Below are 15,966 nucleotides of genomic sequence, written 5' to 3' on the forward strand. Positions count from 1 at the left end.
CCAATTACAAGATTCCTGCATGAAACACACACATACACACAAACAACACAGCCCTACATAACCCATCTTATTTATCATCTGATAAATTATACTTGTATGTATCTTTGCAGAAAATCAATTTCCTGTAAGTAAGTAGAAACCTATACATTGCACAGATAAAACCTGCACCAGGTTAAATCTGCCGCTCATTCATTTTCATTACATTCATCAAAGCAGACATTAAAGGATACCGACATTTAACATAAAAGTAAATAAGCAAATCATCAGCTCATCAGCTATCACCGTGACTCATCTTCTCCCCCCTTAAACCCTCAGCTCTTTAATCAAGACGTTTCTAAAAATGTGTATCATTTATTTTTTTCCCTGAGTCACAATAACTGAAACACTGGAGCTTTAATGCACACATTCTGCCTGAGTAAAATAAGAAACCAAATAAAAGACTTTTCACCTGAAAAAAAAAAACACCTCAACACCAGCCAACTCAACACAAACACACGCCCACACAAAACAAAAAGCTACGAACAAAGCCAATCCAGCATGCAAAACACTCGGCACCACCACAGCACTTCCGCAGGTCACAGGATGTGGAACATGTAGTTCAGGGGTGCTGAACGCTGGTCCTGGAGTTCTACTGTCCTGTAGGGTTTAGTTCCACCACACAGATCCAGTTAACTAAAGTTGGGCCTATTTTGAACACAGCTTGAATGAAAGTGACCTATTTTCAACAGATTCAACAGTTACTCCTCCTAAATCCACAAAACTCCATTGTATAACAGCTTTCTTTCATGTGCAAAACTTTAAAAAGCTGTGTAACTTACTCAATTTCTATTTCTTAAAAGAGAAAAGACGGGTATAACCTGTGGCAACTTCAGTTGCCAGCGGCCCCAAATAGGCTTTCTGGAGGCGTCGGTTTTGGATCTGAACTCTCAGAGGAGAACTTTCGTAACACAGAATCAGTTTCTCATTTTACCAGATAATTTACGCCAAAAGTCAAACCTTACCCACAGGAACATAGAGCAAGGAACGTACAGGGGTTGGACAATGAAACTGAAACACCTGTCATTTTAGTGTGGGAGATTTCATGGCTAAATTGGAGCAGCCTGGTGGCCAATCTTCATTAATTGCACATGGTTGCACCAGTAAGAGCAGAGTGTGAAGGTTCAATTAGCAGGGTAAGAGCACAGTTTTGCTCTTTGCAAAATATTGCAATGCACACAACATTACGGGTGACATATCAAAAAGTTAAAAAGAGGACAAATTGTTGGTGCACGTCTTGCTGGCGCATCTGTGACCAAGACAGCAAGTCTTTGTGATGCATCAAGAGCCACGGTATCCAGGGTAATGTCACATTAACCACCAAGAAGGACCAACCACATCCAACAGGATTAACTGTGGACGCTGTAAGAGGAAGTCTGAAAGGGATGTTCGGGTGCTAACCCGGATTGTATCCAAATCACGGCAGAATTCAATGTGCACCTCAACTCTCCTGTTTCCACCAGAACTGTCCGTCAGGACAATATATTATTGTGGTTAAACCAGGTGTTTCACCTCAGTTTCATTGTCCAGCACCTGTAGATCTACAGAACCAGAATTAAAGCACTGCTCCAATATTAAACGCAGAGTTTAACTCACCTGTGCTGCTCCACAGCCTCGTTGTCCGGCAGCTCTGCTCCGCACACGTTGCAGCGCTCGCACTGGCCGACGCCACCGCGCCCGTCGGGCTTCATGCTGGCCGCCAGCTCGCCCAGCTTGCTGAAGAACTCCCTCTGGATGAAGCTCTGCGGCAGCAGCCCACCGTAAGCGCTGAAGTCCATGGACATGGGCAGGGCCGGCGTCATGTGCAGCGACGAGGCCATGGAGGGCATGGAGAGCATGGCCTCGTTCTTGTGGTTGGGCGGCAGGCCGTACAGAGAGGCCAGGTGCTTCTCGGTCATCCCGGCCATCCCCTCCAGTCCCAACGGGCCCACGTCAGCCTGAGGGTCCGCGCCCCCCTCCTCACGGACGTAGTGGAGCTCACGGGCGCTGGTGATGACGCTGCTCCTGGTGGGCGTCCCGGGCCCGTCCCGGTTCCTGTCCGCATCTCCGTTGCTGCAGCCGCCCGTCTCGGCAGTTCTGGGGCTCTCGTGCTCTCCGCCCTCGTCCACCTGCATCATCTCCGTCTTGATTTCAGTCATGGCGTGGTGGGAGTTGCCCTGTAGCTGATCAGCACTTATGCCATGCTGTAAGGCTGCAGAGGATTTGATATCGGTTACTCAATATCACAGTGCTGGATACTGCAAACATGAAAATCTAATATAAACTGCTGCCCACACATAAATATATTGTATCATTAAACAGGTGTTATTGTATGATTTTATACATTTCTATATATTATGATAGTGTAAGATATACTATGTATACTGCTATATTTTATTTCCAAATCATATAGAAGGAAAGTTAAGTTTTAATTCTAAAAAGACAACATAATGAGTAATAAATGACAGTTTAGTTCAGACTATGAAGGAATACATAAAGAATCATGTAGTAACTTAAAAGTGTTAAACAAACCAAAATACTCTGGGGAGATGTAAATTTAAGCTTTCTGTGGCTGGTAATTCTAATGAACTTATTCTGTACAACAAAGGGAGGCACCTTCATTTTCTTTTCCTTTCTTGAATTCATCCTGATGAGAGCCAGTTTTATCAATGTTTTTGATGGGCTTTGATCTTGAAATCATCAGATTGACTGTACTTCATTTCTTAAAGTATTTTTTCTTTACTTAGTTGAGTAATTCTTGCTTCTCATAATATGGATTATAACATTACTCAAATAGAGCTATTATTCACTGTATACCTGTAACTCTACCTCTTCACTACTTTACAACTGATGCTCTCAAACTAACATTAAGAGGAAGAAATTTAGGTAATTAACTCTTGAGGAGTTCAGCACAGCTGTTAACTGAAAGCCTGAATTCCAGGTAACTCTACTTCATAAAACTAACTGAGAAAATCCAGCTAAGATGTGCAAAACTGTCTAATCTAAGTAAGAGATCCTACTTTTAAGAATCTAAAAACATAGTTTGGATGATTTTAGTATTAATCTACAATGCAGAACTATTCAGAAAACGCTGAATTTAAGGTATATTGATATCTTCTTACACACCCAATATCAAACCACTGACCAATGACTGAAATACATTATTAATACAGTGTTCTGTACTCACCGTGCTGCATGCCGCTCTGCAGGAGGGACTGGCCGATGCTCATCAGGCTGTCCACGGCAGCTTTGGTCGGGCTCATGGTGGAGAGGCCAAAAGAGGTGGAGACAGAAGGGCTCTGGTCCACCATGCCAGACAGAACCAGCGCCTGCTGGGCGGCGGACACGTAGCCGCTGTCCTCCATGGAATGTTTCTTGACGCTCCTGCCGTGCCTCCCTTTGCGCTCGTCGTCCTCCTCCGTGCCGCCGTTGCCCTCGTTCATGCCGACCTCCGCGTCGTTCTCGTCCGAAGACTGGATGGTCTCCAGGATCTTCAGGCACTGCTCCTCCAGGTACTCGATCTCAAGGATCTCGGCCGCGTACAGCAGGTCGTCCAGGTCCTCCACTTTGGCCTGGAGCGTGGCAGTGTAGGCGTACTCAAGGATCTGCTGGAAGGTCTTTGGTGAGAGAAAGTCGAGCGTGTAATGCTGGCTGCTGCGGTGGAAGAGGATCTCGAACATCTTGCTGGTGCAGGCCAGCACTGTCCGGTGAGCGTGGAACTCCTGGCTGTCCACCATGATGACCACATCGCACAGCGTGCCAGCCAGCCGCATCTGGTTGGCCTTGTGCAGCAGAGCGGTGGGGTGGTTGGGGTTCTGGAGCTGTATCATACCCATTTTAGTCAGATCCATAATGTCTCCCAAAACCCACCAGGCCAACTCATGAGTGTCTCTTTTTCCACTCAGCAGTCTGTTCGGTTATCTTTGTAAACAAGATAAGGTCAGTCTAGAGAGAGAGAGATAGAAAGAGAGAGAGAGAGAGAGAGAGAATGGAAGAGGAGAAGGATTGGGTTAAATATCGAGAAAGAAAGACACAAAAAAATGTTTTTTGTGTATTGCTCCTGATTGATACAAGAAGCAGACAGACATTTTCATATCTGGTAACTGGTGAATATCTACACACACTAAGGCTGCACGATACCGAGAAAAAATTACATTATGATATATTTTATATCACACAGTACCAGTCAAAAGTTTGGACACGCCTTCTCATTGAATGTTCTTTAATTCTTTATTTAATTCATTTTCTACATTATATATTAATATAAGGGACAAAAACACAATTAAAAAGGGACACATATGGCATTATGTATTAAACAGTTTAAAAAATAATTATAATAAATCCCCCAATCCCTTGATCTAAACCTGATGAACTGAGATGGTAATTTGAGGTTATTTGGGATGTTTTCCTGTAAAGCTTTAAATGTATTTAGTATTACATTTATCATGTAAAAAATATATATATATAAATCATAAAAAAAGAATGGAATGATTGAATGAGAAAAGGCGTGTCCAAAATTTTGACTGGTACTGTATCTTGATATTAACAATACAAAAATCATCCCAAATTTCTTTAGGTCAATGATCCAACATGTCATGATAATAATGCAATAATGCAATCTGTGCATCAATAACTGGAGTGAAATAAATGGTATTAGGTAGATACTGTATAATCTTTACTCTGGTACATTGAAATTGTAAGGTAAAAATATATATTTTTTTATGATATCAATGTTAAAATGATATATAATGCATCCCTAACACACAACCTGATAAATAAACCTGAAACAAATCTGAATCTGTTCAAATATCAATCCATAAAAGCAACATAAAAGCCATTAAACCATACATTCTAATTCCTACAACCTTTAGTCAACACTAAATGCAGCAGAGCTGTCTTATAAAGACGGCAGCAAATTCTCCAAGCAAAGCGAGCGACTTTAAATTGCCATCCAAATAACACGTTTGCAAACACAGTTTCACATGCAAAAGAAAAAAAAGAGCCCAAACCCCTCAGCCAGGTCTATCAAAATGTTAAAATGACAAGTGCCCCTGATGACGAGAGGCATGGAAATTTAGCATCAGTGCTGGGAAAACCCTGCCTGTAATCACGCCTTTGTTTCGGTGTGTTGGAGCCCGCCTCACAAAGCCCATCAACAGCCTCCTGAAATGAAATGGCATCTTATTCAGTATTCTCATCACAGAGTGGGATAGCGAGCGGAGCATGGAGGGTGAGGCAAGCTGTTGCCAGGAACAGTTGGAACAGAGGATGTCACAAAAAGCTCAGAGCCTGAGCAGCAACAACATGTCCACCTAAAGCCGCGATTCTGTTTTTAAATGACGAGAATTCACACGATTACAGTGTACAAATAATATAATTAGTGAATTATAGAGGCGCTAACTCCATTTCTCAAAAATAATACTAAACATTATTATTATTTTTTTATTCACCCAAAGGAGACTGCTTTGAAAATGTGAAAAATAAACAATTAGTAAAAAGAAAATCAGGATTTTAGTATGTATTTTAGATGTATGTCTGTGGATGAAGGTGGGAGAGAGGTCTGAGTGGCTGTGATTAAGACTTTTGGTGATGATGATGATCTGAGCGAGCTCATCAAGCTGCAATAAATATATGCTAATTCATACGTATGAAGCAAAACTCTCCTTTTTTAAATATGTTAAGTCATATGAGCAGCTTAACACCACTGACACCTCCTCTCTCCACAGCACTTCATGCACTTTATACAAATAATGAGATGTGCAGAGAAGAGCTGGTCAATGTGGCTATTATTATATGATATAAAATGCATGATAAAAAAAAACTATATAACAGATTATATAAATGTGTTAAAATATCAGTATTTATATGTAATGCTAAAAACTAGAGCTGAGCAACAGGATACTTTTTTCAGTTTTGTTTAAGTACATAAAGCATATTAACAGTGCTTTACGTACATTGAATAAACTCTACATTCCATGTGTAAAAAAATCCTGTTTAATTGGATGATGTAAAGAAAAAAATAATGTAAAAAACTGTCACTGTACTGTTAAAGAAAACTTAAATACTTTTGAAATTTTGAAATAAATTTGCCATTGCTTATGTATTTTGTATGGGAGTCAAAATACTCTGATAAATATTTATGAATAAATAAAAATGCCTTAATATATCATGATATAATTTTGTATGATATCGCTCAGCTCTACCAAAAACACAACATACTGTATATATTTAAATAGCACATACTGTCTATCAGTGGATCTATATATAACACTTAGTTGCACTCATTTTGGTATTCCAGTCTCCACAAACTGCACTGAATTATGTTGTTTAAGATGCTGGTGAAATAATGTAGACATGCTGCTCCTTTAATTATGAACTTTCTACAACATAAATTTCCACACAAACAACCGATATACATATATTTTTTTAATTAAATAAAATTTTGGAATTAAATCATACACTGTAGACATACTACAAGTTGTGTAGCAATATTACGATAGTCATTTTGAATATTTTATACAAGTCTATAAAAATATTGATATTTCTATATATCACATATTGCCCAGCCCTAATGCAGAATGCTTTATTGTGTTCTGTAGTAATACTCTTAATAGTAGATCTATGTAACTTACATAGTCTAAAAGATTTCTATCTTCTTATACATGAGTATGTATTAATATAAGCAATAATACAGGCAATGCAAGTTTCTCAACACCACCATATATTGCATATAAAAATGTTGAGATATATATATGAATGTGTATTAATAAAGGCAAAACAAGCAATGCAAGTTTCTCCATATACAGGTGGCTCATCATCACCAGCTCAGTCACTTTTCCTGAGAATTAAAGCAGGAAGGGAAGCGCGTGGCATACAAATGAATGTGCACCCCCCCTTCCTGATCGCGTCCAAGCAAGAAGACAGTCTCAACCTCAAATTTCAACAGGCACTCATTCACTGAAACCTAGCGTCTCCAAAACACAGTCCACGTCTGGGCGCACAGGGACAGTCTCACTCTTACGTTTACGCATGCCTGTGTCTGTCTGTCTGTCTCTTTATCTGTCTCTGTCTCTCTCTGTACTGTTTCTACACGCCGTGTGTCTGTCTGCAAAAGCTGGGAGCGCTCAGAGGCTGGGAGCACACATGGGAACCGTGCGTAACGAGCTCGCCCGTGCGTAACGCGCTCCAAAACGCCTGGGTCCCGATTGTAATTCAACAGAGAGAAGCCTTTATGTGAAGCACGGAATGTCTGTCTGTATGTGTGTCTGTCTGCGGGGCTGCTGAGACGCTGATGTTCCTGGGTAGGACGTGAACGGCAGCAACAGGGCGGCGAGACTGAGAGACAGCCTCGTCTCGCCAGTGCAGCGCGCGGGACACTGCTCGCCGTGCGCTCTCTGCTGCTGCACCCATAGTGAACAGCCAAAAGTTACAACTATATCTATATAGATAGATATATCTATCTATATAGATAGATATATATACACACTATGTACATCTACAGTGAGCGAGCACGCGCGTGCGCGGGGTGTGCATGCATGCTGTTAAATTAGGTAACGCACCGAAGGCGCAGCCTGATCAATAGCTGCGTAAAGTGCATCCACCAGCGCTACGCAGAAATTACGCAGCGTTTTAAACGGTATGCATGCAAACGGTAAGCAAAGCATGATGAAGTCTACAGTACCCGAGTACACAGCACCACGCTGTTGCACGCCTGCCTCTAACCTCAACACTAATCTGACGTGCTATCGATTATATTGACTGTCCCTATCAATTGATTAGCCACCAGAGCGTCATTAACGTGACTTTCAACTTACAGCAACTACAGATAGACAGAGTGAGACAGACACAGACAGAGGGATAGAGACAGACTTAATGAGAAAGACATACATGCTCATTTAAAGACAGAGAGAGAGAGACAGAGAGAAAGAAGAAGGGGTAAGGAGAAAAAAGAGAGATGCAGACAGAGAGTAAGAGGCAGTTTTTATTGTTGTAATGCTTAATAAAGCTTCTTTGCCTCTTGAATATTAAGAGGGACAGAAACATCTCTTACAGAGTGAAATACATTCAGAGAGACAGACAGGCTCAGTTTAGAGAGAAACACAGACAAATATGTTCAGAGAGGGAATGAGACAGAAAGAGAGAAACAGACATATAAAGAGAAAAGGAGAGTGAGAGACAGGCAGACAGGTAGAGAAAGAGAGACAGAGGCAGAAAGAGAAAAAGAGAAACAGTATGACAGAGAGAAATACAGATTGACCGGCTCTGTTCTAAATATGTAGAGAGGGACAGAGACTGAGAGAAAGGCAGACAGACAGAGACAAAAAGAGAGGGACACAGAGACTTACAGAGAGAAATATAAACATTGAAATATATATAGTAAATGAGACAGGGAAATGGAGATAGAAAGTGAGACAGGCAGCAAGACAGACATAGAGATAGAGACACACAGACACAGAGAGAGACCGACAGACAGTTGGTGATTAAGAGAGACAGATACACAGAGAGAGAAAGTGGACAGTAACAGACAGACAGAGACAGAAAGAGAGGGACACGGAGACTTACAGAGAGAAAGACAGACATATGAATACATAGAAGGAGACAGGCAGGCAGGTAAAGAGAGGGATAGACAGAGACAGATATAGACAGACAGTGAGAGATAGAGACAGAAAGAGAGATATAAAGATACTTACAGAGAGAACTACAGACATAGAAATAGAGATAGTGAATAAGACAGGCAAGTAGAGAGAGAAAGACGGAGAGGAAGACAGACAGTGAGAGACAGACAGAAAGAGAGGGACAGAGAGACTTACAGAGAGAAAGACAGACATAGAAATAGAGAGGGAGAGAGACAGGCGAGAAGGTAGGGAGAGGAATAGAAATGGAGATAGAGAGTGAGACAGGCAGAAAGGCAGACAGAGAGAAGCAGACAGATAGACACACACAGACACACTTATAAAGAGAGAGACACAAAGACAGACAGTAAGTGAGAGAGACAGACAGACAGGCACACTTACAGTCAGACAGAGTGGTTTTGCTGGTGCTAGTAGTAGTGGTGGTGCAACAGTTTGGACAGAGCGTGCGCGCTCGTGCATGTGTGTGTGACAGAGAGAGACAGACAGTGAGTTTAGGCAGGGAGCTCGTGCAGGCTGGAGGCTGGATGGAGGCTCGTCCCCCTCGCTCGAGCCGCCCGCTTACGTCAACACAACATCCCTGCATGTGGCCCGGTACAATCAACCCGGAGCCCCGGAGCTCCAGCAGGTGCTCATATATACAACACACACACACACACACACACACACACACACACACACACACACACACACACACACACACACACACTCTCTCTCTCTCTCTCTCTCTCTCTCTCTCTCGCTTACCTTTCCTCCTCTCCTCCTCTAAACAGAGCGGAGCACGCGGCTCCTTTCATCCCCCCGAGACGCGCGAGCTCCGGCGTGCTTTAAACCAGCGCGTGCTCCACAAACAAACACAGTAACAAACAGTAGCAGAAAAGTATCCAGCAGCACTCTCTCTCTCCCTCTGCACGCGCGCGCGCTCGCGAGTGTGCGTGTTTGTGTGTGCATGTGTTTGTATGTATGCATGTGCATGTTTGTGTTTGTTTCCGCGCCGCGTGCACTCACCTGACTCTCCGCGCGGGCTCTGTCCGCTCTCTGCTAGTGCGCGCTGACCGGCTCTAGATCATAGTGAGGCAGGTCGCGCGCCGCGCTCTCGCGCTCTAACTCCGCTCCGCCGCCGCCTCAGCAAATCAACGCCGCGGTGACGTCAGCGTGCGCGCGCGCGAGCGAGCGAGCGAGCTCCGAGTCCCGGCCAGCCGCGAGACGCTGCGAGAGCGCGACACCTAGAGGGGCTTCTGCGCAACAGAGTCAATCTTTGCTGTCAGTCAAACCTTGCATAGCAAAGAACATTGATTAAACGTTCATACTTTTTTTGCTTGCATTGCATTACATCTTTCGGTGTTGATGATCTGTAAAAAAACAACAACATTAAACAACCTTTATTAAACATCTCTTCTTTTGCAAATGGTGCATTCTGACAAATTGAATAAAACGTTTATCTTTTTAAAATGGTGATTGAAAAACAACATTTAAACAACATTTATTATACATCCCCTCATATGCAAATGGTGCTTTCTGACATATTTGATAAACATTTATTTTTTGGTTGCATTACATGTTTGAATGTTGATGATTGAAAAACAAAATTTAAAACTATCATTAAACATCCCCTCATATGCAAATGGTGCATCATTACACATTGAATAATCGTTTATCTTTTTAAATGTTGATTGAAAAACAGCATTTAAGCAATCTTTATTATATAATAATATAATTAATATATAATATAATTAAGTAAATAGGAGCTTTTATTATTATAATTATTACAGAATGTTTAAAAGGGGTGTCCACTGTATGTCTCCTACTACTAATAATACTACAGCATGTGAGTAATAATTCTAGAGCTGCTACTAATAAAAATAGATGAATGAATAAATAAAAATGTAGTAGTAGTAACATGAATCAGCATAATAATTATCAAATCATAAAGATATGTTCAGATTTTAGATTTTTCCTGGTCAGGGTCACAGCAGGACCAGACTCATTGGTCACAAGAATAATAATCATAATAATATATAACAATAATTAAATAAAAAGTCACCTGTTCATCTTTTTGGGGGGCGGGGGGGGGGGGGGGGGTGGCAAACGTAACCAGTATCTTTGGACAAAGGTCCATACTACTACTACTACTACTACTACTACTACTACTACTACTAATAATAATAATAATAATATACTCTTAATTTAGGAAAAATAAATAAATTACTAAATATCTAACTAAGTAACTAAGTAAATAAATAAATAAATGAATTAGTTTGTGGTGGGTCCTAAATAAAGTTCCATTATAAAAAATAAAGAAATAATAATAATAATAATAATATTAATAATAATATTTTTTTTCCTGAGCTCATGATGAGCTGCAAATCATCTTCAGAGCTTTCTGAGGAGAAATTAAGCTCCACCCACTTATCTGACCACAGTGAGAGGAGTTTAATGTACATGTTGAAGACACCACAGGCTTTATGAAGCATCACAGTCTCCTCTATCTTTCCCACCTGTTTCATATCAGAGCTCTGAGACTCTTCCAGCTGTGCTCAGTGCTGCTGAAACTCAGAGCGGAGGGTCAGCTACAGTGGAGGGTCTCTCAGGCCCCGGTACAGTTCATGTCTGCAGGACAGGAGATCACACAGTGCACCGTCACCTCTGAGCTGCATGCTCCGCTGGCTTACAGAGGGATAAAGAAAAAGGCACTGCCATAATCTCCACTTAATCCCCATTTTAGCAGGGAAGAGCAAGATGAGAGAGAAATTATTATAGTCTACTATTATCATCAGACGTACGAGGCAGGAGCAAGCAGAGGAATTTCATCCAGGCAGATGCAGCACTCCACCAGCTCCTGCTCTACAGTGCACAACAGTTCAAGCACACGTATATATTATATACATATATTAACTGCAGTTATTGTGCATTATTCATTATTCTCATAAAAGAAAGAGTCATAAAACTCTTTTATTTCTGTGTCTTTACCAGACAATTTAACTCCATGCATTTTTAAATAAAGCATTTTGGAAACAATTCAGGTGGATGGTTTAGTTTAAAAGTTAAAAAAAGAGCATTGCACGAAAAGAACACATTGCCAACTGTGATCATACATGCTTGTGTCACAGCCAGTGGCACTGAGAATATTTGACTGGTAGAGGGAAGCATAGATACAATAAATAAGCATTGTCTGTGTATGTTTACACTATTGATATCACATACAAAAATTGGTTAAAAAGGTTAAAATGCTCCTAAAAATGTTACTTACCTGTATTTATAGGAGATGGAAAAATATTAATAAGTGTTGTGTGGGATCAAGGGATCATGCGTGGCAAACAGACCTTTTTTACTTTTTTATTACATTATCTCAGAGCATTTTGATGATTTTTATATTTGAAACTTTTAATCTGCTAAATCACTGAGGAAAAAAATGTGTGTAAACGGCCAGCAGCTGTGTGTGTATGTGTGTGTGTGTGTTTGTACTTGTGTGTGTAAGAAAGATAGAGAGAGACAATATTTAATCCATATTTCACTATAAATAACATGTAATCTACTTTCTTTTTACTAGTGATAATTTTTACTAGATAATTTACTAGTGAAAATTTCCAGATTGATACTAAAGCTCTAGACAACTCTGCATTTAATTGCAGAGAACAGGAAATGTCTGAAATAACAAAAAATATGGATGCAGATCTTTCAGACCTCAAATAATGCAAAGAAAACAAGTTCATACTCATAAAGTTTTAAGAGTTCAGAAATCAATATTTGGTGGAATAACCCTGTTTTTTAATCACAGTTTTCATGCATCTTGGCATCATGTTCTCCTCCACCAGACTTACACACTGCTTTTGGATAACTTTATGCCACCCCTGGTGCATCATCCATCTTTTTCTTGATTATATTCCAGAGGTTTTCAATTAGGTAAAATCAAAGAAACTCATCATTTTTAAGTGGTCTCTTATGTTTTTCCAGAGCTGTATATACAAATTTCTTTTTTCTATTTTTAAAGCTTTTTGTTGCCCTGTCCCTCTACACTGTAAAACCATTTTTACATGATTTAAGTTTGTTTCAAATAAAATTGGATATTTCTAATCAACACACTAGTATTTCGAGTTAGTTGAACATTTGTGGGCACATATACTGTACTATTCAAACTGAGATCTTTGAGCTGAACCAACTTATAATAACTGAGTTTAGTCTGTTGCCAGTAACAGCTTCTTTTTCATCGGCTTCTGTCACAGTCCATGTGTAGTGATTCTCCCTGGGCTACCTTAGAAATAAAGCAAGTTCCCCTTTAGTTGTAATAACTTGATGTTTTAATTTATGTTAACTCAAGTTTTCATTCCCCATTACTTAAAAAAATTGAGCAAACCAGCTGCCTTAAAAAAGGTAAGTAAACTCAACTTATCTGGTCTTACAGTATAACAAAAATAAAAAAGTTAAATCAACTTTTCCTTTAGTTGTAATAACTTGATGTTCTAAGTAATGCTAACTTTTCGTTAGCTTTTCGTTACCCATTACTTAACGTTTTTAATTCAACCGGTCTCCTGAATTTTTTTAACTAAATTTAACTTATCCGGGCTTACAGTGTGCTCTCCCACTTCCCTCAAGCTCTGTACAGCACACATGCTTCCCAACACACCCCAAGACTGAGTGGCATATTAGGGACAGTCCAGTAAATAAGCTCTCTCTGCTGTTTCACATCAGGGCCAGTCTGAGTTCATTAGTGATGACCACGCTCCAGACAAGAACATGCTGCCAGGCAGGCCGTGCCTTCACCGCTCCTTAAGCTTTCACACATTACAGAGGGCAGCGTACGCGCAGGCAGCAGCTGATCTTTCAGAATCATGCCCAGATCCCGGCCTGAATAGCTTCTTTTTCCTCTCATATAATCCTGCTGGTGTCTCAGGACGTGGGGCCTGCCCCCCGTGACCTCTGACCTCTACCTCTGACCTTGGTTGGATTTGCTCCTGTACTACCACCACCCCCCTGCTTGCGGACGGCCTGAGACAGCTTTCCGAGCCTTCATCGCCTTAAGCAGCTATGCTTATCTACTACAAAAGCTATTATATCAGCCAGCTCCAGCTTCGTCACTGGTGTCAAGTTAAGACAGGCCCACCCAATCTCTGCTGAGGACATTATTAGACGCTCAATACCAACCGCATGCATACGCAGACCAACCCCTCAAAAGAGAACTCTGGTGTAAATTGGACTTTTAGTGTAGTAAAGCATGATAAAAAGTTCTTACCTTTGATGAATAGCACACCTCCGTTCTCCCACAGCGTTCCGAGATCCAGAAATTTTAACAGTTTGTCCAAACACCCTTCAGACTGGGCGACACGGGGCATAATTTGCCCCGATAAATCACTTTTTCCACCGTTATCCAGCTCAAAGTAGCTCCACACCTCCTTGCTAGAATCCGGAGAGCCCTGACATTTAAAATGAGGCATAAATAACTTTAAAAAAGTGCACAAGAAGCTTATTAAAAACCTCTGTTTACATCCCAAAATGCTAGCTTCAGCTCTGAGCGCCACCATCACTGAACTGATAAAAACATAGACATATATACCCTGGTTTTTAATCACAGTTTTCATGCATCTTGGCATCATGTTCTCCTCCACCAGTCTTACACACTACTTTTGGATAACTTTATGCTTTTACTCCTGGTACAAAAATTCAAGCAGTTCAGCTTGGTTTGATGGCTTGTGATCATCTACCTTCCTTTTTGATTCCATTCCAGAGGTTTTCAATTTGATAAAATAAACAAAAACTTATTTTTTGTCAAATAATCTTTAAGTGGCCTCTTATTTTTTTTCCAGATCTGTGTACTGTATCAGCAGCAAATAACTTTTTTATGCAGTGAAAATTTATCCTACATGAATAAAAATCAAATAATGCAATGATTTGCAAATTCATAGAATCATGTTTTATTTGGCCAGAGAAAACATACTGTACGACATCTAAAACAGATTAAGAATAATTATATTTTATTTACATTATTTGTATTATTTTTGTTGCTCTATAATCTATAAGATACTCTAAGCACCAAAGTGAATCTATTCATTTATTTGGGTTTGAAAATGTATTTAGAGAACCAAAGGTAGTAATGTAATGTGGCACCACTTCAGAAAACCCCCATTGGTCCATCTGACACCCTTTTCTTCTCTAAGGGAGTAGAGAGCTTACAGTAATAATATTCCACTTACTTTTCCACTCCTGATGATTTGTGTGAAGCTTTGGTTTTAAGAGCTACTTCTGTACATCAATCACTGAGCCTACTACTGGGTTTGGCCGCAATTTGATTTTTTAAAATGAAATTAGATCGAATCAAGTAGTAAAAGTAGCCCACCCAACATGTGACGTGTGAATGAAACCAGACGCTGCTCTCTCTCTCTCTCTCTCTCTCTCTCTCTCTCTCTCTCTCTCTCTCTCCCCCTCTCTCTCTTTCTCAGGCTGTGGGACCACCTTAAAGCCTTCAAGAAGAATGGCTGCTGGCCTCATTGTTAATGAGTTGGAATGGCAATGTTGACCGAGCAGTTTTATTTACTGAGTGGGTGTTTGCCTCCCTTCTCTCGTTGGTTATACCTGTTTGGTCAGATGCAGAAGGTGATCCCCAAATCAATACTGATCTGATACGAGCAAGAGAGAGAGACAGACAGCAAAAAAGAGAGAATAAGAAAGAGAGAAATAAAAAAATTAAAGTGTTCCTGAGCCCTTGCAGTGATTTCCAGTGCAGAATCAGTACAGTCTGTTTTTAATGCAGTGCCACCTGAGGGCCAGAAGATCACTAGCACCCAGTATTAACCCTTAGTCTTGTCCTTGTTCTCTTCAGGGATTTCTACTTATTGCCTGAATCGTTTGATGATATTATCTACTGTAGATGATGGAATATCTAAAGTTATAACAATTATACGTTGAAGAATGCAAGTTAATTCACATGCCAATGTGATCCCCAAATCAATAGTGATCTGATATAAGTGAGAGAGTAAGAGAGAGCAAAAGAGAGATTAGGAGAGAGAGAAATAAAGGAACAAAGTGCTCTTGAGCCCATGCAGTGATTTCCAGTGCAGAATCACCACCCGAGGGCCCGAAGATCACTAGCATCCAGTAGTGACTATCAGCTACTTACTCTACATATTGCCTGAATCGTTTAATGATATTATGTACTGTAGATGGCGGAATATCTAAAGTTATAACAATTGTATGTTTAAGAATACCAGTTTATTCACTTGCCAAGGTGATCCCCAAATCAATAGTGATCTGATATAAGTGAGAGAATAAGGAAGAGCAAAAGAGAGAGAAAGAGATAGAATGAGAGAGAGAGAGAAATAAAGGAATA

The 15,966-nt window shown here is 40.5% G+C and overlaps 1 protein-coding gene across 4 annotated transcripts in view; it reads right to left on the reverse strand.

The window, feature by feature from the left end:
• The window catches only part of zbtb16a (zinc finger and BTB domain containing 16a), a 193,323-nt gene extending 183,560 nt beyond the window's left edge, over positions 1 to 9,763 (reverse strand). For 2 of the 4 annotated variants that reach the window (XM_049466533.1, XM_007250066.4), the window contains exons 1-3: positions 9,654 to 9,763; positions 3,203 to 3,960; positions 1,633 to 2,227 (exon numbers count right to left, since the gene is read on the reverse strand). In XM_049466533.1, the coding sequence (XP_049322490.1) occupies positions 1,633 to 2,227; positions 3,203 to 3,866 (1,259 nt within the window). In that variant the 5' untranslated portion in view covers positions 3,867 to 3,960; positions 9,654 to 9,763. Of the gene's footprint in view, positions 1 to 1,632; positions 2,228 to 3,202; positions 3,961 to 9,029; positions 9,214 to 9,392; positions 9,533 to 9,653 lie in introns of those variants that run through there. The other 2 variants (XM_022676025.2, XM_022676024.2) reach the window with 2 other exon arrangements.
• Positions 9,764 to 15,966: the final 6,203 nt, after the last annotated feature.

The sequence above is a fragment of the Astyanax mexicanus genome, chromosome 17 (assembly GCF_023375975.1).
Source record: "Astyanax mexicanus isolate ESR-SI-001 chromosome 17, AstMex3_surface, whole genome shotgun sequence".
NCBI lineage: Eukaryota > Metazoa > Chordata > Actinopteri > Characiformes > Acestrorhamphidae > Astyanax > Astyanax mexicanus.